Source organism: Salvelinus alpinus, chromosome 12, assembly GCF_045679555.1.
Source record: "Salvelinus alpinus chromosome 12, SLU_Salpinus.1, whole genome shotgun sequence".
NCBI lineage: Eukaryota > Metazoa > Chordata > Actinopteri > Salmoniformes > Salmonidae > Salvelinus > Salvelinus alpinus.
Genome location: NC_092097.1, coordinates 13,361,844 through 13,385,247, shown reverse-complemented (window position 1 = coordinate 13,385,247; position 23,404 = coordinate 13,361,844). Strand labels below are relative to the sequence as shown.

Genomic DNA, 23,404 nt, shown 5'->3' with positions numbered 1-23,404 from the left:
GAGTGGTTCCAAGGTGTATGGGATGAGGGTGTAGACGTGAGCCATGACCATTCTCTGAGCACGCATCCTGGTAATCCGTCTGTCCCCGCGACCTTGTGAATTTTAACCTAGACTAGGGAGAGCGAGATCACACAGTCATCCGCAACAGCTGGTGATCTCATGCAATTTTTGCTTGTAAGCAGGAATCAGGAGGATAGATTTATGGTCAGATTTATTTGCCAAAGGGAGGGCGAGCATTTCATGCTGGTCCCTCAGTTGGTAGAGCATGGCGCTTGCAACGCCAGGGTTGTGGGTTCAATTCCCAAAGGGGACCAGTACGAAAAAAGTATGAAAATGTATGTACTCACTACTGTAAGTCGCTCCGGATAAGAGCGTCTGCTAAATTATGTAAATGTAAAAATGTTGTGAAACGGATCAGTTTCCCTGCATTAAAATCACCGGACATGAGAAGCGCCACTTCTGGATGTACATTTTCTTGTTTGCTTATGGCCCTACACAGCTCGTTGAGTGTGGTCTCAGTGCCAGCGTCGGTTTGTGGTGGTAAATAGACAGCTACAAAAAATATAGATAAATAGGTAAATGTCATGAGGTATTCTAACTCAGGCAAGCAAAAACTTAATACTTCCTTAAAAAGGGTAGGAAACACGCAACACAGTGTAGTCAAAGAGTTAGTAACTTAGAAGTAGTCACGATCTGGTTACCTATACGTGCAAAAAGTTACATATTCAGAATTTATTAACTTATTTCCAGATATCTTCTAAACGACCCATTTCTCAACATCAAGTGGAGGATCTGCTCTGTACTACTGAGCAGCTAGCTCAAGCTGGCCAACGTTAGCCACTAGCGATGACAGCATGTAATTACATTCCAAACCAAGTGTTGGCGGTGGTGAGCTACAATCCACCAATCGCAGGAAGTGTGATGTAAACAGGAAGTTGATGGGGCACGTGCGGCCATGAAGCATGCTCTTCACAGACTTTGTGGTTGTGTTATCGATTTGGAACCCATTTGCATGGCAGGCCCTGGTGCCTTCTACCCGTGGGCTCAAATCGATAGAGAAAATCAAACTTTGTAGTACCTCGTCTGTTCTCCTTTTTGTTTTGTCAACTTTTTAGCATATTCCCTGCTTAGTACGCTATAAGAGTTTTGTAACCTTTTCCACCTTGGCTTAGTGCTAGCGCGATAGATTCCAGATATCCGTCAGCTATCTATTTGGGATTTCCCTGAGACTCTCCATCAGCCAGTGAAGCGCGCGCCTCCTCCTGGCTTTGGTAGCTAACTCAGCTCCAAAAATAGCTATCCATTTCCAAAACTTTGGTTAACTTTAATGTAGCTGTAAGCTAGGTGTTGATAGCAACTGGCTGACTCGTGTAGTGCTAACATAACATTAGCAGGCAAGTAGGGCTAACGTTGGCAGGCTAGTTGGCTATCAACCTTGCAAGTTGGTTTGTAACAATAAATTCATTAAGTAATTACTTGTAAGTTGCCTGAAAATTACACTGAAACCAGTATTCATGACCGCAAACGATTTGGTTTAATTTTAAGTTATTTCTGTTGGAGTTTACATTATAGAAGACAGGCTGGCTTGCCGGGTCCTCCATATAACATCACCTTACGGAATAATATTTTCCAACATGACTTCGGCATTCTGATCAGTTTTATGTAATAACTCAAACAATAGAAAAGTGAGGTGTGACTTTGCATTAAGACTTTTGAGGTGTATACTAATGCAAATACATATGCTACGTTTATGCTACCTACCCTTTAACAGAGATCACGCACCAGCTGTTAAAGATACACACCACCCCCTCTTCGTCTTACCCGAGGCTGCCGAGCGGTCTTGACGATGCATGGAAAAAACAGCTAGATTTATGTTAGCCATGTCCTTGTTCAGCCACGACTCCGATAAACATAAAATATTACATTTCTTTAGGTCCCGTTGATAGGATACTATCGAACAGAGCTCGTCCAGTTTGTTCTCTAGTGACTGTACATTTGGCAAAAGAACGTAGGGTATAGTAGTCTCATCAAAGTAGTCTCGTCTGGATGCCGGCTCATCTGCCTCTCTTGCACTGTTGCTTCATCTTTCAAATCACAGAGATTAGGGCATGGTCAGGAGTAGGGTTGGGTGGTATCCTGGTTTTCATATCGTCATACCATCCTTCTCTCACCCCGGGAGATACATTATTACCAGTTTAGTACACATGCGACAGTCCAAAAAAAATGCCAAAAACCCAATTGGGTGTCTATTACCTGAATGCTAACAAAATTAGCACAAGTAATAGCGAAATTCCATGGAGCCTGCTAGCTAAATGTGATAAATTGCAAAGACAGGCAAGCCAGCTCACAAAGTTTTACATATATAGGTAGAAGCTACCGAATGTCATTTTTGGTGAGTTTGGACATTTACAAGTGAATGTGGACGAGAGAAAGTTGACGCATGCAGTACTGGCTCTCGAGCAGCATGTCTACACCAAAGATTTTTTATAACTAACCCTATCTGTGTCAACACACTGTCTGTGTGGAGTCTGCTCTGCTCGGAGGGGGGAGGAGCAGGTGGGCCGAGAACAGAGAGGAGAAAAAAATGAAGGAAATCAACATAGCAATGACAGCTGTACAGATAACTCATGCAAAAGGCTTTGACTTCAACATGGCAAAAAGCTAAAACAATATGATGCCCCGTCATTAATTCAGTCACTTACTTAGATTAGCCCTGGTTTGCAGTCGACGTTCCAATTCATCCCAACGGTGTTTGATGGGGTTGAGGTCAAGGCCCTGTGCAGGCCAGTCAAGTTCTTCCACACCGATCTCAACAAACCGTTTCTGTATGGACCTCGCTTTGTGCACAGGGAGCATTGTCATGCTGAAACATGAAAGGGCCTTCCCCAAACTGTTGCAACAAAGTTGGAAACACAGAATTGTCTAGAATGTAATTGTATGATGTAGCATTAAGATTTCCCTTCACTGGAACTAAGGGGCCTAGCCAAACCATGAAAAACAGCCACAGAACATTATTCCTTCTCCACCAAACTTTACAGTTGGCACTATGCATTGGGTCAGATAGCGTTCTCCTGATATCCACCAAACTGCCAGATGGTGAAGCGCGATTCATCACTCCAGAAAACTCGTTTCCACTGCTCCAGAGTCCAATGGTGGAGAGCTTTACACACCACTCCAGCCGACGCTTGGCCTTGCGCATGGTGATCTTAGGTTTGTGCGCGGCTGCTCGGCCATAGAAACCCATTTCATGAAGCTCCCTACGAACAGTTCTTGTGCTGACGTTGCTTCCAGAGGCAATTTAGAACTGAGTCTTTCAACCGAGTACAGGCGATTTTTACGCACTACGCGCTTCAGCACTCACTGGTCCCGTTCTGTGAGCTTGTGGCCTACCACTTTGCAGCTGAGCCGTTGTTGCTCCTAAACGTTTCCACTTCACAATAACAGCAATTACAGTTGACCGGGGCAACTCCAGCAGGGAAGAAATTTTACGAACTGGCTTGTTGGACATGTGGCATCCTATGACGGTGCCACGTTGAAAGTCACTGAGCTCTTCAGTAAGGCCAATCTACTGCCAATGTTTGTCTATGAAGATTGCATGGCTGTCTCCATATGGTCACATGCCACAAGGCAAAATTGAAGCCAGAAACTGTCAATAGGCTGGTGTTCCTGGCACAGAACTTGTGAAGAGGGAGGCAGTGAATTGTTACATGTTGAACTGAGAAACATACAGACTGTCTGGTGAATGCTTGAAGAAGTTAGTTTGAAAAGGTTTACAACTTGAATTCATAATGTCCAGTATTATGCTGCAAAAACAGGCTGCACTTCTTATATTTGGCAGGAAAAAGTTAAAATAATTTTTAATTTTCTTTACATCCTGAATATTTTAAATATTTGTTTTATTTAATTTTACTGCATATATATTTAACGCATACCTTTGCTTATGTTTCATGTTTGCACAGGTTTACCATAGAAGTAAAAAAAAATATACAAAATACAAAAATAAAGTGCAATGCTTTCTGTTTCTATAGGGTTAAAAGCAATATTTTCTAATTTATTAACTTTGAAGGGCTCATAAAATGTTTGTTTTATTAAAGTACAGTATATCGTGATATATCGTTATCGTCCAGAAAGTGGAAAATATTGTGAAATAAACTTTAGTTCATATCGCCCACCCCTACCACACACACACACACTGTTAAAGTGTGAATCATTTGGCTGAGAGCATACTGCATCAAACAGAGAGAAAATATGCCTAATTAGTACTCATTACAATAAGAGCCAGGCTTACAACAAGCAAACAACTGCATCAAAGGTTAACAATTCAGATCAAATGGGAATGTGACAACCCACTTCAATGATGTCATGCAATTCCATTTACCAAATAGAGGCAATTGGGCTGTTGCCAAAAGCTCCATGGTAAGGGGCTTGGACATAATTGTCATGACATCCCCTCATTAACATAAAGCATGCTAACACCCACTGTGACGTACCAGTATCTGTTAATTTGCCCTGGACGTACCAAATCTGAACCAATCATAGACGTAGATGTTTCACAAGTTTGGACAGCACAGCAGAGAACAGTACAGTAAAAGAAATGTAGAGTACAGTATAATGTACTGTATTCTACATAGGCCATCTACTTTGCTGCACTGTGATGTCCAAAATGGTAAAACATGGACATCCATGATTGGTTCCGATTTGGTCTGGTCCGGACCAAACAAATGTGGTCTTTGACACAGGAGGTTGGTGGCACCTTAATTGGGGAAAACAGGCTCATGGTAATGACTGGAGCGGAATGGTATCAAATACATTGTTTCCAGGTGTCTGATGCCATTCTATTTGCTCTGTTCCGGCCATTATTATGTGCGGTTCTCCCCTCAGCAGCCTCCTGTGCCTTGGGAGCGGAGCTCATTAAAACAATAGCCAGTGTGTAGAATAATACCCAAATACGCAAAAGGAGGATATTACATATTTGTACTTTTGTGTACCTATTCTGGATACATCACCATGAAGAGAATGATATTCATAATGCATTTCTGTATAGTACAGATAAGGGACCTATGATGTAATTCCGTTGCCGTTATTTCGTTACCAGATGTAAATCCACCTCACCTACTATAGTTTAATAAAACTATTTCTTTTCAAACTCAAGGTATCATGTCGTAAAATCTGAGTGAGATTCTACCGTAATACTGTTACCAAACTTTGCATCTGCACAGTTCTTCCAGTAAATGTGTTATGACATTCTCTGTGTAACTTGTTCAAAGTAGGTCTTGTGCTTAGAGTTGTATGGTTTGTTAAACTTTGAAATCAATGTTTTTTGCTTGGCATACATTTTAAAACAAAATCTGAGTCAAACCATAATTCCGTTAATGTGGAATTGCCCAGTACACAACATTTCGATTAGCAGTAAACCGGTCAGTGTTTTCCCAGTGGTAGACCAAAGGTGTCAGCAGAACACTCATTCTAAAACCACAGCTGGAAAGGTTAGAGCATGGAGGGACTCTTCTGCAGGCTCACAAATGACTCATCTATCTCTAGATTTCATCTATCTCTAGATTTCGTCAGGCAGCTGATGATAAGTACCTGTAAACTCACACTGACAACTTATCAGCAGTACCCAGAACTCAGGCTGGAGTGCTAAACATGAAATTTAAAGGGAATCACGTAAAAAAAATCTGAATGCATATCATGATGATGTCATCTTAGTTTCCCATTGCAGTGATAGCCCAGAAATAGGTTTCTAATGGGGGGGGGGGGGTAATTTCTCTCACTCTGCTGAGTAGCATTTATGCTCCACTCATACAGGAGTAATAAAGGCCTAGTGCACTAATTTGGTGGGGGAGAGGGAATAATCCCAATTATTTGTTTTTCTTTTTTTCAGGGGGTGCTGCAGCACCTCAGCACGCCTAGCTACTTCCCACGGCTATGCCAACTACTGATGTTTAATCCTACAGGTAGCCTAAGTGATATATTCTAACAGATGTTTCAAGCTACAGATGTCTTGTTTCAATCTGGTGATACTAATGTCAAATTCAGAGATTCATTTGGGAGCTGCTTTATTCTAGCAGCTCCATACAGCTATTATGAAGTAAGGTCCCTCATTCCCACCCCATCCCCCTCTCTGGCTACCAACAGCACACCTAGTTGACTCAATTCACTCACTATCCATACAATAATGAAATAAATGCATGGCCACAATGCAACATGCCTACGTCAATCAATAAATCAAAGTATTACTACGGAAATTGGTAGACGATTAATGTTGATTTCAATAAATTGCGATGCTTTACTGCAGGAGTAAAACAACACCCGTTCAGACGTACCTTGTGGATGTGCCCTTCCTCACATCGCATATGCTGCATTTAAAAGCCTCTGCACTGTTCTTGAAGGTGCAGACGCTACAGTCCCAATATCCGTCGTCAGCACTTGGTTTAGCTTGTCTTTTTGGCCTTAGAAATATAAAAATATAAAGTCAAGTTAGTTTATTACATATAATTAATTTGGTTATGACTGTTGTTAGTGCTGACGACATGCAGTACCCCCTAAATTAAAAATCGGCTAACTTAAACTAATACAGGAAGAAAAAAAATCGCTGTCAGGTTATCCATTCGAATCCCGAATAACCTACGCAGCGCGAGTTTCTCGATTAGATCAGTCACTAGCTAAAATTAAGGTCCTTGCTATCTGGGATCCTTGGGACGTCCCTATCCCATTGAAGTTGACGTTTAAAATTGTTATGGTAAGGGTTGTTATGGTTGAGGTAGGAGTTAAGATTAGGATAGGGATGACCCAAGGATTCTGGATAGCACTAACCCTAGAATCAAGCGACCTAGCTAGAATTTCGGTTAGCTAGCTAGCTAACGTTACAACATTCGATTGTATCGCGGCTTAGCCTAATGTCTGTTCGGAGCTAAGCATGTTAGCTAGCAAAACGAATGTCAAATAATGTCCACTCGACATTGATCTTCGAACGACTTCTGTTGACATTGAATATAATTTTCTAGAATGGCAGGCATATCCACTGAAAATTTCCCTTTGTCTGAGAGTGACTGGTAGAGAGTAGGGAGCGAGAAGCCGCCATAGTGCCTGTGCACTATTCTAGCTCTGGCATACAAACTGAAAAAAGGGAGAAACACTCCTTGAGAAATCATCCGAATATCAACCGCAAACGCCATGGAATTCTCGCAAAACAAGTCTAAATCGACACAAAACCGACTGGGGTATACGGTTAAATACCTGGTAGGGCTTTTCTTGTCGCCCATGGTGAAGAACTGTCTTCCAAAAGAAGAAAAGGTCTTCAGTAATAATCAGTAATTGTTGTAGGTTGTGCGCGGAGGATCCAGATAGAACCGCTGCTAAAGCTGGCAGTTAAGCTCGCATTCAGCGGCAGGGCGACTGCACACCGCGTGACTCCAAGACGCCCAATCACCGCATGCCTCGGTTTAAAAGTCTGGTTGGAAATAAGAGAAATTGGTAGCTCGCTATATATTTCCCCGAAATATTCTGTATCGAAATGAGATTATGCGCTTTATAGTCGAAATGTAGGAATTACAGTGCCAGCCCAATGTATTCACAGGTTTCGTGAGTGTCATACTGTGCAGTACCACAGCATGAGCTGGTGTCATTGCATTTTATGCCTACTCACATTGAAGATGTAGCTGGTGGAGTTCATCTTGGGACACAGGTGCATATAAAGTTATTCCCCATCATCCCTTTTCAATCGTGACAGGTGTAAGTCAAAATGTCTAGGCCTACTAATAAACCAAATGTATGTTGAGTGCTATCAGAGCAGTCCAGTCAATTTAGCCTGTAGGGCTTTTGTCCCTATCATACCTGTCTGTGAGATTAGCCTACTGTCTTTGCATTGAGATGGACATGTTTCAGTTGTTTCATCTTCTGTGGTTGTAGTGTGCCCATACTGCCTAACATTTGAAAGGACTCAAGGAAATGGGGATTGCCTTATGTTTCAAATAAGACATAGAAGAAAGGATTACCTCAGATACTAAACATTCACCTTGAATGATCATTTGTATTTAGATACAAATGTTCACCTTACTCATCATTTCCAAAATTCCAGACATCCTGGAGGACCCCCTAAATAATTTGCAGATACTCCTAGCTTTAGTGGGCTACTTCATCATGCACCCCTTGAAGGCTTCCCTCCCTCCTGCACAGGACAAGACTCTCTCTGTGGAGGAGATGAAGCATGAATCGTATAGCGTCATTAGCCACTTGCCATGGCTCCTGGTCCTCTATGTATGCACAAATGACTAAATCGCTTTGGATAAAAGTGTCTGCTAAATAGCATATATTATTGTGAATCTCTCCCTTCTATCCACCAAGTGGAGAGGAGAAGATACGATCACTTACTTCTGCTGTGTCACTGTCATTCTTATCACACCGGCTCTGCCCTCTACCCAGTGATTATACACTCTTAGAAAAAAGGGTTCAAAAAGGGTTCTTCAGCTGTACCCCATATGAGAACCATTTTTGATTCCAGGTAGAACCCTCTGTGGAAAGGGTTCTACCTGGAACCAAAAAGGGTTCTTCAAAGGTTGTCCTATATGGGGACAGGCGAAGAACCATTTTAGGTTCTAGATATCTGCTTAGCTCATAGCATGCTGCTCTAGAGGCTCATCTGCTCATCATGATATTAATAACCTGAATTCAATCATAACAGCATTACGCATTGCCTGGCTCATTCTGTAATTCATTCAAGGGAAAATTGGGCATTTTTGATGTTACAGTAATAAGGGTGACATTATAAGAAAAGCAACAAATGAAAAGAGAATTGGGGGAGGGGACAGAGACGAGAAATGATACCATGCATTAGGCAATTCAAGAGTGTGACTGAAACAGCTCTACCCACATCAGAGTTCCTTCCTTTACTGAATCTTGTTATTGCTCAGAAAAATAATCTGTGATTGGCATGTTGCCAAGCTGTCAACAACCAAAAGTGCATGGTAGCTCTGACATACATTTCCTCTGACTGAATCTCTTTGGAAAAATACACATGGTGCTGAAGTTCTGGTATGATCAGTAAAATCTGTTTAACTCTGAGTGTAGTATGATGAGAGATTATACGTAGGGATTACAGTTGGCTCAATTACATACAGTTGAAGTCGGAAGTTTACATACACCTTAGCCAAATACATTTCAACTCAGTTTTTCACTATTCCTGACATTTAATCCTAGTAAAAATTCCCTGTCTTAGGTCAGTTAGGATCACCACTTTATTTTAAGAATGTGAAATGTCAGAATAATAGTAGAGAGATTGATTTATTTCAGCTTTTATTTCTTTCATCACATTCCCAGTGGGTCAGAAGTTTACATACACTCAATTAGTATTTGGTAGCATTGCCTTGAAATTGTTTAACTTGGGTCAAACGTTACAGGTAGCCTTCCACAAGCTTCCCTCAATAAGTTGGGTGAATTTTGGCTCATTCCTCCTGACAGAGCTGGTGTAACTGAGTCAGGTTTGTAGGCATCCTTACTCGCACACGCTTTTTCACTTCTGCCCACAAATGTTCTATATGCTTGAGGTCAGGGCTTTGTGATGGCCACTCCAATACCTTGACTTTGTTGTCCTTAAGCCATTTTGCCACAACTTTGGAAGTATGCTTGGGGTCTCTGTCTATTTGTAAGACCCATTTGCGACCAAGCTTTAACTTTCTGACTAATGTCTTGAGATGTTGCTTCAATATATCCACATCATTTTCCTCCCTCATGATGCCATCTATTTTTTGAAGTGCACCAGTCCCTCCTGCAGCAAAGCACCCCCACAACATGATGCTGCCACCCCCGTGCTTCACGTTGGGATGGTGTTCTTCGGGCTTGCAAGCCTCCCCCCTTTTCTTCCAAACATAACGATGGTCATTATGGCCAAACAGTTCTATTTTTGTTTCATCAGACCAGAGGACATTTCTCCAAAAAGTACGATCTTTGTCCCCATGTGCAGTTGCAAACCGTAGTCTGGCTTTTTTTTATGGCTTTGGAGCAGTGGCTTCTTCCTTGCTGAGTGCCTTTCAGGTTATGTCGATATAGGATTCGATTTACTGTGGATATAGATACTTTTGTACCTGTTTCTTCCAGCATTGTCACAAGGTCCTTTGCTGTTGTTCTGGGATTGATTTGCACTTTTCGCACCAAAGAACGCGTCTCCTTCCTGAGCGGTATGACGGCTGCGTGGTCCCATGGTCCCACTTGCGTACTATTGTTTGTACAGATGAACGTGGTACCTTCAGGCATTTGGAAATTGTTCCCAAGGATGAACCAGACTTGTGGAGGTCTACCATTTTTTTTCTGAGGTCTTGGCTGATTTCTTTTGATTTTCCCATGATGTCAAGCAAAGAGGCTTGGCATCAAGGTAGGCCTTGAAATACATCCACAGGTACACCTCCAATTGACTCAAATGATGTGAATTAGCTAGCCTATCAGAAGCTTCTAAAGCCATGCCATCATTTTCTGGAATGTTCCAAGCTGTCAAAGTCAACTTAGTGTATGTAAACTTCTGACCCACTGGAATTGTGATACAGTGAATTCTAAGTGAAATAATCTGTCTGTAAACAATTGTTGGAAAAATTACTTGTGTCATGCACAAAGTAGATGTCCTAACCGACTTGCCAAAGCGATAGTTTGTTAACAAGAAACTTGTGGGGTGGTTGAAAAACGAGTTTTAATGACTCCAACCTAAGTGTATGTAAACTTCCGACTTCAACTGTATAAAGCAGGTGTTCTGCCTCAAGCACTCACTTATATTAAATTATATTAACTGAGAATATTGCACTTCAGTAAAACTGTGTCTTTTGTTTCTTAAGTGGTAATTAAGATAATTATTGGCCAATTGATTTTTTTTTAATACAATGTGAAATCAGGTTTCAGCATGTGGACAGGTTGTTTGTTCCAGAGAGATGGTAATCTAAAGGAAAAAGCAGTTTATTTTTGTCTATTTATGGTAAAAGACAGCATCGTGTAGCGGAAACGTCTTGTACTTCACACAATTCCTTTCCTGTACACTTGTTTTGGAAAACATTAATTGGACTGAAAAACAGTGGAGTGGAAGACATGAAGAGAGAAGGGCAGGTTAAGGTTGAGCCAGGGAGAAGAGAGGCATTGGAGCAGACAGGGGAAAATAGGCTGTTAAGAGACAGGTAGGATAGCAGACGAGGACACATACTCCTGCTACTGAAATCACACAGGAGAGGAAAGAAGCTCATGATTAATCGAGGTCTCTCACGAAGTTCCCTGATGACATTCCAGGATCAATAAAAGTCTCACAGGAAAGAAACTCAACACTTCCTCTTTGCCACTGCTTGCAATACACCCAAGATCCTCTTGCTCCCAATTAGTCCATCATGATATGTGTCCCTCATCTTACTTGCCTAATTAATTACACAATTATTAATCCTCATCAAAACATCATCATTATCATCTGATTATGAAGGACAAGTCAGGATGCATTTGGTCATAAAATTGAGGTTTACCATGCAGGCAATTAGACCCTCTTTGTTTTGCCTGTTCGGAAACTGGTAGGTATTTACTCTATTTCACCTCCCACCCTGTGATTACACCCAATGGTGTGTTTACCTCCAGTGTTGATTACTGCCTGTGGGCATCTTTGTGGGCAGTGAAGAAAATACCTCTGTAGCTGTCACACAAAATGGGGATGGAAATGGAGCAGAGGTATACTGTAGAATAGATAACCTACATCACACACACACTTCCTGCACTGAGCATTAAATGGCAGTGGCCTCACTGTGTGGGTGTGGGGGAATTGTAGTCTGGTCAGGACCCTCAGGAGTTGAGGGTTGTGTGGGTTGTGTTTAAGTGTCCAGGGAGGGGGTTAGGGGGTGGTGGCTGAGGACAGTTTCCTCCTCCAACAGAGAAATGTCTCCATGCGTGTTCCTGTTTGGAGAGGCAGCTCACAGCCCAAGATGTTGGCAGGAAACCACATGCTGCTCACACGACGCCGATAAGGAGGAGCAAGGGGAGGCTTTGCCAAAGCTTCAGGAAGGTAGATTATCCCACGACATGCTGGCAGCGGTTCAGTCTTTGTGCATCTGCGAGTGTTTGTGTACACTGTGTGTGTGTGTGTGTGTGTGTGTGTGTGTGTGTGTGTGTGTGTGTGTGTGTGTGTGTGTGTGTGTGTGTGTGTGTGTGTGTGAGAGAGAGAGAAAGAGTGTATGTGAGAAAAAGGCTTCTTCAGTACACTCAACAATAGAGAGTTTCAGTGAATTCAGGGCAGACTCCACGAAAGGCAGAAGAACAACAGGCCTGCAAGCTAAGAATGTGCAGCGCAGAGGCACGGCCCAATCTCCCGGTTTGTTAATGCAGGAACACAACTGTGAATAAAGAATAAGACAATGATAAATCACTTGTCAATTACCTCCCTGATGATAAAGAGTAAGATAGTGATTTCATTTGTGTGTAGTTTGTGTTTCCCAAATTCCCTTATATCAGAGCGATTCAATATTACATCTACTTCATTATCTTAAACTGAGCTAAGTAACATGTATTTTAGGTGACACATTCAATTGAAATACTTGTAATGAGGAGTAACGGCACATATTGGTAACATAGCGGTAATAACAGTTATGACCAGGTTACATCCCCGATCTGATTCCATTAAATCATTTGAGACATCATTTGAGACTACATCATTATTTAGTTAAAGTAATATCTCCCACAAACTGCAATTGACCATCTGTGTAAAATACAAAGATTCCAACCAGTTTTCACTATATAATTCAATTGCATTCTCACAAATATGTGAGACATGAGCCTAGAGGGACACATATTTTAGACAGAATAGTCAACCACAGTCAAATGTCAAAACATGAAAATATTGTCTATGCATCTCCGTTGTATGTGCGTCAGCTCATCCCTGGCTAAGCAGTGGGAGAGAGAATGGAAAGGTGTTCTGCAATGTTCTTATATAGTAATTCCCACAAATGCACACAATCCACTGGATTATAAATCAGTGGCCCTGTGAAGAGGTTGCAGCCAAGTATGGATAGTGTTTATGGTGTTTAGACTAAATCCAGCTGTTTGGTCACACACAACGCTGCAGAGCTGCTGTCAATTTGGCAAATTAGTGCATTGACAGACGGAGCACCATCCAACCAGCAATCAATAGATACTTTATCATCCTGTTAAATGTTTGTTCAAGCCCTGACACAGTAACCCACGGACGACTCCCTCCCTGGTCTCTCATGGCTATTATATTGCTCCTCTTCTCAACCAACCAACTCTCGCTCTCTTCTGAAATGAAAATCTAACCCTTTCTCACCAAATGCTAAGGGATGTGCCTCCCTCAAGTAGGACAACCAAATCGAGACATCCATCACTTTGTGTCAGGGTGGAGTAAATGACCTTGATGCAGTCTTCACACTTAATTGCAGATACCCTTGGGCTCCAATATGAAGAGATTTAAGCAGCGACCAGCCTTCAGTGGCCAGCCTTCACATTAGATTCCTATGACTTCTCCTTCACCCAAATCCAAACAGCTGATGTTCTGAAAGAGCTGAAAAAACAGGATCCCTACAAATCAGCTGGGCTAGACAATCTGGACCCTCTCTTTCTAAAATAATCTGCCGAAATTGTTGCAACCCCTATTACTAGCCTATTCAACCTCTCTTTTGTATCGTCTGAGATCCCCAAAGATTGGAAAGCTGGTGTCTTCAAAGGGGGAGACACCTTAGACCAAAACTGTTATTGACTTAAATCCATCCTGCCCTGCCTTTCTAAAATCTTTGAAAGCCAAGTTAATAAACAGATCACTGACCACTGTGCAGCCGTCTTCATCGACCTGGCCAAGGATTTCGACTCTGTCAATCACCGTATTCTTATCGGCAGACTCAATAGCCTTGGCTTCTCAAATGACTGCCTCGCCTGGTTCACCAACTACTTCTCAGATAGAGTTCCGTGTGTCAAATTGGAGGGCCTGTTGTCCGGACCTCTGGCAGTCTCTATGGGGGTGCCACAGGGCTCAATTCTCGGGCCGACTCTTTTCTCTGTATATATCAATGATGTCGTTCTTGCTGCTGGTGATTCTCTGATCCACGCAGACGACACAATTCTGTATACATCTGGCCCTTCTTTGGACACTGTGCTAACAAACCACCAAACGAGCTTCAACACCATACAACACTCCTTCCGTGGCCTCCAACTGCTTTTAAATGCTAGTAAAACTAAGTGCATGCTCTTCAACCAATTGCTGCCCGCACCCTCCCGCCCGACTAGCATCACACCTCTGGACGGTTCTGACCTAGAATATGTGGACAACTACAAATACGTAGGTGTCTGGTTAGACTGTAAAGTCTCCTTCCAGACTCACATTAAGCATCTCCAATCCAAAATTAAATCTAGAATCGGCTTCCTGTTTCGCAACAAATCCTCCTTCACTCATGCCGCCAAACATACCCTCGTAAAACTGACTATCGTACCGATCCTTGACTTCGGTGATGTCATTTACAAAATATCCCCCAACACTCTACTCAGCAAACCCTGTAGTCTATCACAGTGCCATCCGTTTTATCACCAAAGTCCCATATACTACCCACCACTGCAACCTCTATGCTCTCGTTGGCTGGCCCTCACTACATATCCGTCGCCAAACCCACTGGCTCCAGGTCATCTATAAGTATTTGCTAGGGAAAGCCCCGCCTTATCTCAGCTCAGTGGTCACCATAGCAACACCCACCCGTAGCACGCACTCCAGCAGGTATATTGCACTGGACATCCCCAAAGCCACCACTTCCTTTAGCCGCCTTTCCTTCCAGTTCTCTGCTGGCAATGACTGGAATGAATTGCAAAAATCTCTGAAGCTGGAGTCTTTTATCTCCCTCTCTAACTTTAAGCATAAGCCGCCAGAGCAGCTTACCGATCACTGTACCTGTACACAGCCAATCTGTAAATAGCACACCCGACTACCTCATCCCCATATTTTTACTTACCCTCTTGCTCTTTTGCACCCCAGTATCTCTACTTGCACATCATCATCTGCACATATATAACTCCAGTATTAATGCTAAGTTGTAATTATTTTCACCTCTATGGCCTATTTATTGCCTACCTCCCTACTCTTCTACATTCGCACACACTGTACATAGATTGTACATTTTTCTTTTATTTTGTGTTATTGACTGTACGTTTGTTTATGTGTAACTCTGTGTTGTTGTATTTGTCGCACTGCTATGCTTTATCTTGGCCAGGTCGCAGTTGTAAATGAGAACTTGTTCTCAACTGGCCTGCCTGGTTAAATAAAGGTGAAATAAAAAATGTAATAAAAAAAAATAATAAAAAATACTGGACACAATTAGTGTGAGATGCAGAGAGCCTCGAGAGTAGAGTAGAGGCAAGGGAAAGAGGAAGGGTAGGGGAGAAACGGGATGAAAGTAACATTTCTTTCCCCTAATTACTCAGAGATCAATAGAGCTAGAGACACCATATTGTATGACAAAACATATAGACACTGAGTATACAAAACATTAAGAACCTGGCATAAACTGACTAGGTGAATCCAGGTGAACACTATGATTCCTTATTGATGTCACTTGTAGTGTAGATTAAGGGGAGGAGACAGGTTAAAGAAGGATTTTCAAGCCTTGAGACATGGATTGTGTATGTGTGCCATTAAGAGGGTAAATTGGCAAGACAAAAAATGTAAGTACCTTTGAACAGGGTATAGTAGTACATCCGACACCTTGTAGAATTCATGTACCGACGAATTGAGGCTGTTCTGAGGGGTGTGTCACGTTGTCTAATGACTGGAGACAGGCACAGAAATACGTAATAGGGGGCATTATTTACTCCATCCAAACAAAAGAGCGAGGTGTAAACCTCTAAATAATACATGGGATGAGACCCGTAAAACAGGTGCACTATAACACGTAGCATGGAAGCCAATACAACAGCACAGGTACTCACAGGACCAATGGGGTCAGAGGGCACATATATAACATACTAATCAGGGGGAATGGGAACCAGGTGTGCATAATGAGACAAGACATTCCGAGGTTAGTGGTAATGAATCAAGTTCAGTGACGCCTAGAAGGCCGGTGACGTAGCCCTCCGGAGCTGGTGAACGGAATGAGCAGCAGTACCAGGGGGATCCATGACAGTACCCCCCGACCCGCTGCACTAGCATCGGGAAGACACCGGCCTCGGGGACGACCACAGGGATGCGGGTCAGTCAGGCGTCAGGCGGGGCGTCTCCAGTACCTCATCGACTGGGAGGGATACAGCCCAGTGGAGCGGTGCTGGGTTCCTGTGGTGGACATCCTGGACACTTCGCTGACCAGGGATTTTCACTGTCGGTGCCCTTACCGACCCGCAGCACGTCCCTGTGGTTGTCTCTGAGGCCAGTGTTGTCCCGCTGCTAGTGAAGCGCGTCAGGGGCGGCAACTCATTCGGCCGCTTACCAGCTTGGTCCGAGGGCTGACTTTCGATAGATTGCAGTGAGTGACCTGCTCTGCTTCATACGAAACCCTGACCCAGAATCAGGTTGCCCCTCTCCTGATGTGCACCGCATGTTTGTGGGGAACTTGGTGCTAAATCACACGTAGACGACCTGATTCTGGGTCAGGGACCGAGTACGCCGGACCTCCCTCGATGTCCAGAGGAGGAGGCGGGGCGTCACTGGGTCCAGCCTCAGCGAGGGGACCAGGCACCACTGGCCTGAGGAGAGACACATGAAAAGTCGGGTTAATGCAATAATCAGCAGGGAGTTGCAAACGGTACGTTACCTCATTAACCCTCCTTGGGACTTTAAATGGCCCCACAAACCGCAGGTTCAGCTTCTGGAAGGGCAGGCGGAGGGGCAGGCTCCGGGTGGAGAGCCAGACCCGGTCGCCTGGAGTGAAGACAGGCGCTTCACTGCGGTGGCGGTCGGCCTGTTCCTTGTGCCGACACACAGCCCACTGAAGACAAGTGTGCGCAGCGTTCCTCAGCGCGCCGAAACCACTCATCCACCGCAGGGGCCTCAGTCTGGCTCGGATGCCAAGGTGCCAGGGCTGGCTGACACCCCAACACGCACTGGAAAGGAGTGAGGTTAGTGGAGGAGTGGCAGAGTGGCAGAGGGAGTTCTGTGCGTACTCACCCCAAGGGAGAAAAGGTAGAAAATCCGGCCACACCTCAGGAACCCCACCTCCTGATATACCCTCTCCACCTGCCCATTAGCTCGAGGACAGTACCCGGAGGTGAGACTGACCTCCAGGCGTTCCATGAAAGCTTTCCATATGCATGAGGTGAACTGAGGGCCACGGTCTGACACAATGTCCTCCGAGATCCTGTAGTGCCAGAAGACGTGTGTATAAAGAGCCTCTGTGATTTTCATGGCCGATGGGAGCCCAGGCAGAGGAAGGAGTCGACAAGCTTTGGAAAATCGGTCCACAACAACGAGAACGGTCGTGTTCCCCTGGGAGGGGGCAAAGTCAGTGACAAAGTCCCCCGAGAGGTGAGACCAGGGTCGTTGTGGATGCGGCAGGGGAAGGAGCTTTCCATAAGGGAGGTGTCTGGGTGTCTTAGACTGGGTACAGATGGAGCAGGAAGAGACGTAAACCTGGGCGTCCCTAGCCAAGGTGGGCCACCAGTACTTCTCAGTCAGGCAGACGATGGTACGGCTTATCCCGACACAGGCGCCGTGTGCGCCCAGGTAAGGAGGCAGTCCCACACACCCATGGGCATGTAGACGAGGTTCTCCGGGCACTGTGCAGGTGTGGGTTCCGTGTGCAGGGCCTGCCATATGTCGGCGTCCACGTCCCATACCACTGGTGCGATGATATGGGACGGAGGGAGGAAGGGGGTCTCTTCTCCCTCTCTCTCCTCTGCATCATAGAGGCGAGACAGGGTGTCCGCCTTCACGTTCTTTGAGCCTGGCCAATAAGAAAATGTGAATTGGAACTTGGCAAAGAATAGAGCCCACCTGGCCTGTCTTGGGTTTAGCCTCTTCGCTGCCCTGATGTACTCCAGGTTGCGGTGGTCCGTCCACACCAGGAAAGGGTGTTTGGACCCCTCCAGCCAGCGTCTACACACCTTCAGAGCCTTCTTGACCGCCAAGAGTTCCTGGTCCCCAACGTTGTAGTTCCCCTGGGCGGGGCTCAGCTGCTTGGAGTAGAAGGCGCAGGGCCACAGCTTTGGAGGGGTTACGGTGTGCTGGGACAGCACTGCCCCGACTCCTACCTCGGAGACATCCACCTCGACGATGAAGGCAAGTGAGGGGTCAGGATGTGCCAGCACAGGAGCAGTGGTGAAGCCTGCCTTCAGTGTCTCGAATGCCTTCTCTGCCTCCGCCGTCCAACGAAGCCGCTGGGGACCTCCTCTCAGCAGGGAGGTAAGAGGTGCGACCACTGTGCTGAAGCCGGAAATAGTTGGTGAACCTCAGGAATCACTGGACTTCTTTCACGGAGTTGAGGATGACCTGACTGCGCTGAAGCGTTGCTCCTCCATCTCCATTCCTTCCGTGGATATGAGGTAGCCCAGAAAGGACACGGACCACTGGAAAAACAAACAATTATCTTGTTTAACATATAGATCATGCTCCAACAGTCTTCCCAGCACAGACCTGACTAACAAGACATGCTGGGCACGGTCAGCAGAATAGACCAAAATGTCGTCTATATAAACCACTACGCCCCGTCCCAGCATGTCCCGAAACACTTCGTTAATAAAGGCCTGGAAGACTGAAGGAGCATTAGACATGCAAAAAGGCATTATGAGATACTAGTAATGGCCCATGGTCGTGGAAAAGGCCGTTTTCCATTCATCGCCTGCACGAATGCGCACCAGATTGTAGGAGCCCCTCAAGTCCAGTTTCGTGAAGTATGGCGCCCCGTGCATTTGTTCGATGATGGTTGGAACGAGGGTTAAAGGATAGCTGAACTTGACGGTGGCTTTATTCAGAGTTTGATAATCAATGCAGGGGCGCAGTACTCCATCTTTCTTTTTAACAAAAAATAAGCTTGAGGAGGCTGGTGACGTAGAGGGGCGGATAAAACCCTGCTGGAGGCTCTCCTGTACGTAGGTCTCCATGGCCTCGGTCTCCGCATAGGAGAGAAGATAGACGTGTCCTCTCGGGAGGGCTGCGTCAGACAGCAGGTCAATGGCACAGTCCCAGGGGCGATGAGGAGGCAGGTGTGTAGCCTGGGTCTTCGAGAAAACCCGGTGCGGATCCTGGTACTCCTCCAGTAACTCCACTTGAGGGGCGTGGTCTGGACTTTCCACCTTAGTGGTGTTGACAGATACCGCGAGACACCTCCACTGACACTCCTGCAACCAACCCAGCAGTCTCCTCTCGGACCAGGAAATAACAGGACCAACGGACATGGTAACAATAACGAACAAGGACAATGGGGAACAGAGGGCACATATATAACATACTAATCAGGGGGAATGGGAACCAGGTGTGCGTAATGAGACAAGACAGTCCGGGGTTGGTGGTAATGAATCCAGTTCAGTGACTCCTAGAAGGCTGGTGACGTAGACCTCAGGAGCTGGTGAACGGAATGAGCAGCAGTACCGGGGGATCTGTGACAGGGTGTTCCTAATGTTTGGTATACTCAGTATGTCCTCTACCATTAGCACAACGTTACTTTTGTACCTCCCGGCGGGGCGGGAGTAACACAGCCTTAGAATGGAAGTAACAGCAGGAAAAAATGTCACTAAATCTGTCTTAACTCCATGTTTCTGGTTTATAATGATTGTTACTTTCAACAAATGTACTATTAGACATAATTGTATGTTTATGTCGATTTTAATAATTAATGCTATATATACAGTGGGGAGAACAAGTATTTGATACACTGCCGATTTTGCAGGTTTTCCTACTTACAAAGCATGTAGAGGTCTGTAATTTTTATCATAGGTACACTTCAACTGTGAGAGACGGAATCTAAAACAAAAATCCAGAAAATCACATTGTATGATTTTTAAGTAATTAATTTGCATTTTATTGCATGACATAAGTATTTGATCACCTACCAACCAGTAAGAATTCCGGCTCTCACAGACCTGTTAGTTTTTCTTTAAGAAGCCCTCCTGTTCTCCACTCATTACCTGTATTAACTTCACCTGTTTGAACTCGTTACCTGTATAAAAGACACCTGTCCACACACTCAATCAAACAGACTCCAACCTCTCCACAATGGCCAAGACCAGAGAGCTGTGTAAGGACATCAGGGATAAAATTGTAGACCTGCACAAGGCTGGGATGGGCTACAGGACAATAGGCAAGCAGCTTGGTGAGAAGGCAACAACTGTTGGCGCAATTATTAGAAAATGGTAGAAGTTCAAGATGACGGTCAATCACCCTCGGTCTGGGGCTCCATGCAAGATCTCACCTCGTGGGGCATCAATGATCATGAGGAAGGTGAGGGATCAGCCCAGAACTACACTGCAGGACCTGGTCAATGACCTGAAGAGAGCTGGGACCACAGTCTCAAAGAAAACCATTAGTAACACACTACGCCGTCACGGATTAAAATCCTGCAGCGCACGCAAGGTCCCCCTGCTCAAGCCAGCGCATGTCCAGGCCTGTCTGAAGTTTGCCAATGACCATCTGGATGATCCAGAGGAGGAGTGGGAGAAGGTCATGTGGTCTGATGAGACAAAAATAGAGCCTTTTGGTCTAAACTCCACTCGCCGTGTTTGGAGGAAGAAGAAGGATGAGGACAACCAAGAACACCATCCCAACCGTGAAGCATGGAGGTGGAAACATCATTCTTTGGGGATGCTTTTCTGCAAAGGGGACAGGGCGACTTCACCGTATTGAGGGGAGGATGGATGGGGCCATGTATCGCGAGATCTTGGCCAACAACCTCCTTCCCTCAGTAAGAGCATTGAAGATGGGTCGTGGCTGAGTCTTCCAGCATGACAACAACCCGAAACACACAGCCAGGGCAACTAAGGAGTGGCTCCGTAAGAAGCATCTCAAGGTCCTGGAGTGGCCTAGCCAGTCTCCAGACCTGAACCCAATAGAAAATCTTTGGAGGGAGCTGAAAGTCCGTATTGCCCAGCGACAGCCCCGAAACCTGAAGGATCTAGAGAAGGTCTGTATGGAGGAGTGGGCCAAAATCCCTGCTGCAGTGTGTGCAAACCTGGTCAAGAACTACAGGAAACGTATGATCTCTGTAATTGCAAACAAAGGTTTCTGTACCAAATATTAAGGTCTGCTTTTCTGATGTATCAAATACTTATGTCATGCAATAAAATGCAAATTAATTACTTAAAAATCATACAATGTGATTTTCTGGATTTTTGTTTTAGATTCCGTCTCTCACAGTTGAAGTGTACCTATGATAAAAATTACAGACCTCCACATGCTTTGTAAGTAGGAAAACCTGCAAAATCGGCAGTGTATCAAATACTTGTTCTCCCCACTGTAGGTCAAAAAACTATGAAAATGAACCATGCATCAATGTCGCAATGTTGCACAACCACAATAGTCTGCCTTAAAATATTAACCAGACTAAAATTGATGACATAATAGCTATATTAACCATCATTTTCTCCTCTCACTTTAATGACAATGTAGTAGATGCATGACTATTCATGCTCAGCCCTGCCAATCAGGTGCGCACCAGCTGTTCTTTTCATGCGCACTCCTCGTGTCTTGATAGAATAAAAGTCTTTATTTGCCTCATAAATGGCAAACTCATCATGCTTATCACATTTACATGGTTTGACATAAGGTAATTGACCCCCAGAATCATAAAGATATATTTTTAATCACTAACCTGTCGATAAAAGCTTATTTAAGAAGCTGATCCATCAAGTCAATTGATTAAGGCATAATTCTCATGATGTCATATATAATTTTCAAACATTCTGTCACTTGTTTATATTTGCTAACATTATAAAAGCAATATGATTCCAGGTCATTAGTTTACATTGTGTTACTTTCGTCCCACCCGTCTCTACTGTCTTCTCCCAGGCTAACACCCAAGACTAGCTAGCATGATAGTTGAAACCTATGCTGTACTTTGGTCACTAGATGGGTTAAGAAAATGATGGGTTAAGAAAATTCGAAACCTTAAACAACTGAACACAACTTTATAACCAGAAAACACTTCCAGGTCCAATTTTTTTTAACTTACATTGCCCAAAACCACTTTTTATTGATAACATGGTCAAACTGAGCAGTTTTTTTTGCAGGGAGGTTGTCTTCCACATTAGGAATGTGCTGACTTCATTCACTAAGTCATTCTAGCTTCTGAGTTATCTGAGGAAATGGGCGTGTTATTTTCGCCCAGTGTTACTTTCGTCCCTGCTCTCCCCTATGGAAGGAGAGGTGGTAGGAAAGGAAGATGGAGATGTTGAGTCAGCAGGAGATGGAGAGTGGTTATGGGGGAGATAGAAAGAGAAGAACATGCTGTGGCAGTAATAGGAGATGAGAGGAAGAGGTTGAGTGATGGAGCTTCACCTCTGCTTTAAAAGGCTCTACGGATAGAGAGTGTAAGGATGTCTTTATTAAGTAGAAAAATGTTTTATGTGTATGGCTGACTTTGCTTGTAGTTTTAACGTGTTGTGAGTTGTAATTGAAAATAATCTCGAGTGATTCCTCGCAGAAGCAGCACAATGAGGATATAAGTGTTCTCCACAGTGGCGTACTGTGAATGAGTCTCTTCTCTAAACTTGTGAAAAACATTTCTATACTCAGATGATAGTTGACAAACACTAAGACAGCAGCATACCATAGGGTCAAGAGGAATTCCGTAGATTTAGTACATTCGTATTAACTTTTATTTTTTAATTATCGAACACACGCAACCTGCTAGAAATAATTTGAATTCAGATGTAGCCCATCTTGGACAATGTTTTTATTTTGATCTCCTAAAGATAGAATCCATGTTCCTGCATATTTTTCTGCTTTCCATAAAGAAAGGAATGAGCCGCTGTATCATTGCAGTGTGTTGCAGTGCATTGTGGTCCCCTGGGAGTTAATTTGGCAGTCAGTGAAACACCACCTGCAGCTTTGAGTGGCATCATTAACAAAAGGTCACATGTGCTCACTGTGAAATTATCCACACATGAATTTCTCATTGACTTGTTAATACACCTGGATTTCCTAGCCTGGGGTGATAGTTTGCCCTTTCCTGTCTGCAGGGAAATGATGCTAGCCCCTGTGTGTGTGTGGCTGATACATGATACAATTCACAAGTTGTTGTTCTTACCACTGACTCCTGAGTTTGGGGTCTAGAATTAGATAATGAATACATACTGAAAAAGTAATTGTCAAATACAGCAAACCACAGAGGATAGTACAACAGTATTAGGATATTGGACCTACCTATCCAATGTCAACCTTTGTTCAAAGGGGAAAAAAAGCTATAGGGACCAAATCTTTCTCTTCCCATTTTAATTCCAAATATGCACACAATATCATTACAATGTGAACACACAATAT

At 44.1% G+C, this 23,404-nt stretch overlaps 1 protein-coding gene across 1 annotated transcript in view; it reads right to left on the bottom strand.

Moving 5' to 3' along the window:
- The window catches only part of LOC139535565 (RING1 and YY1-binding protein B-like), a 38,505-nt gene extending 30,876 nt beyond the window's left edge, over positions 1–7,629 (bottom strand). Inside the window, exons 1-2 of the mRNA XM_071335083.1 lie at positions 7,240–7,629; positions 6,327–6,452 (exon numbers count right to left, since the gene is read on the bottom strand). Coding sequence (XP_071191184.1) covers positions 6,327–6,452; positions 7,240–7,265 — 152 coding nt within the window. The 5' untranslated portion in view covers positions 7,266–7,629. The remainder of the gene's footprint in view (positions 1–6,326; positions 6,453–7,239) is intronic.
- Between the last annotated feature and the right edge of the window lie 15,775 nt (positions 7,630–23,404).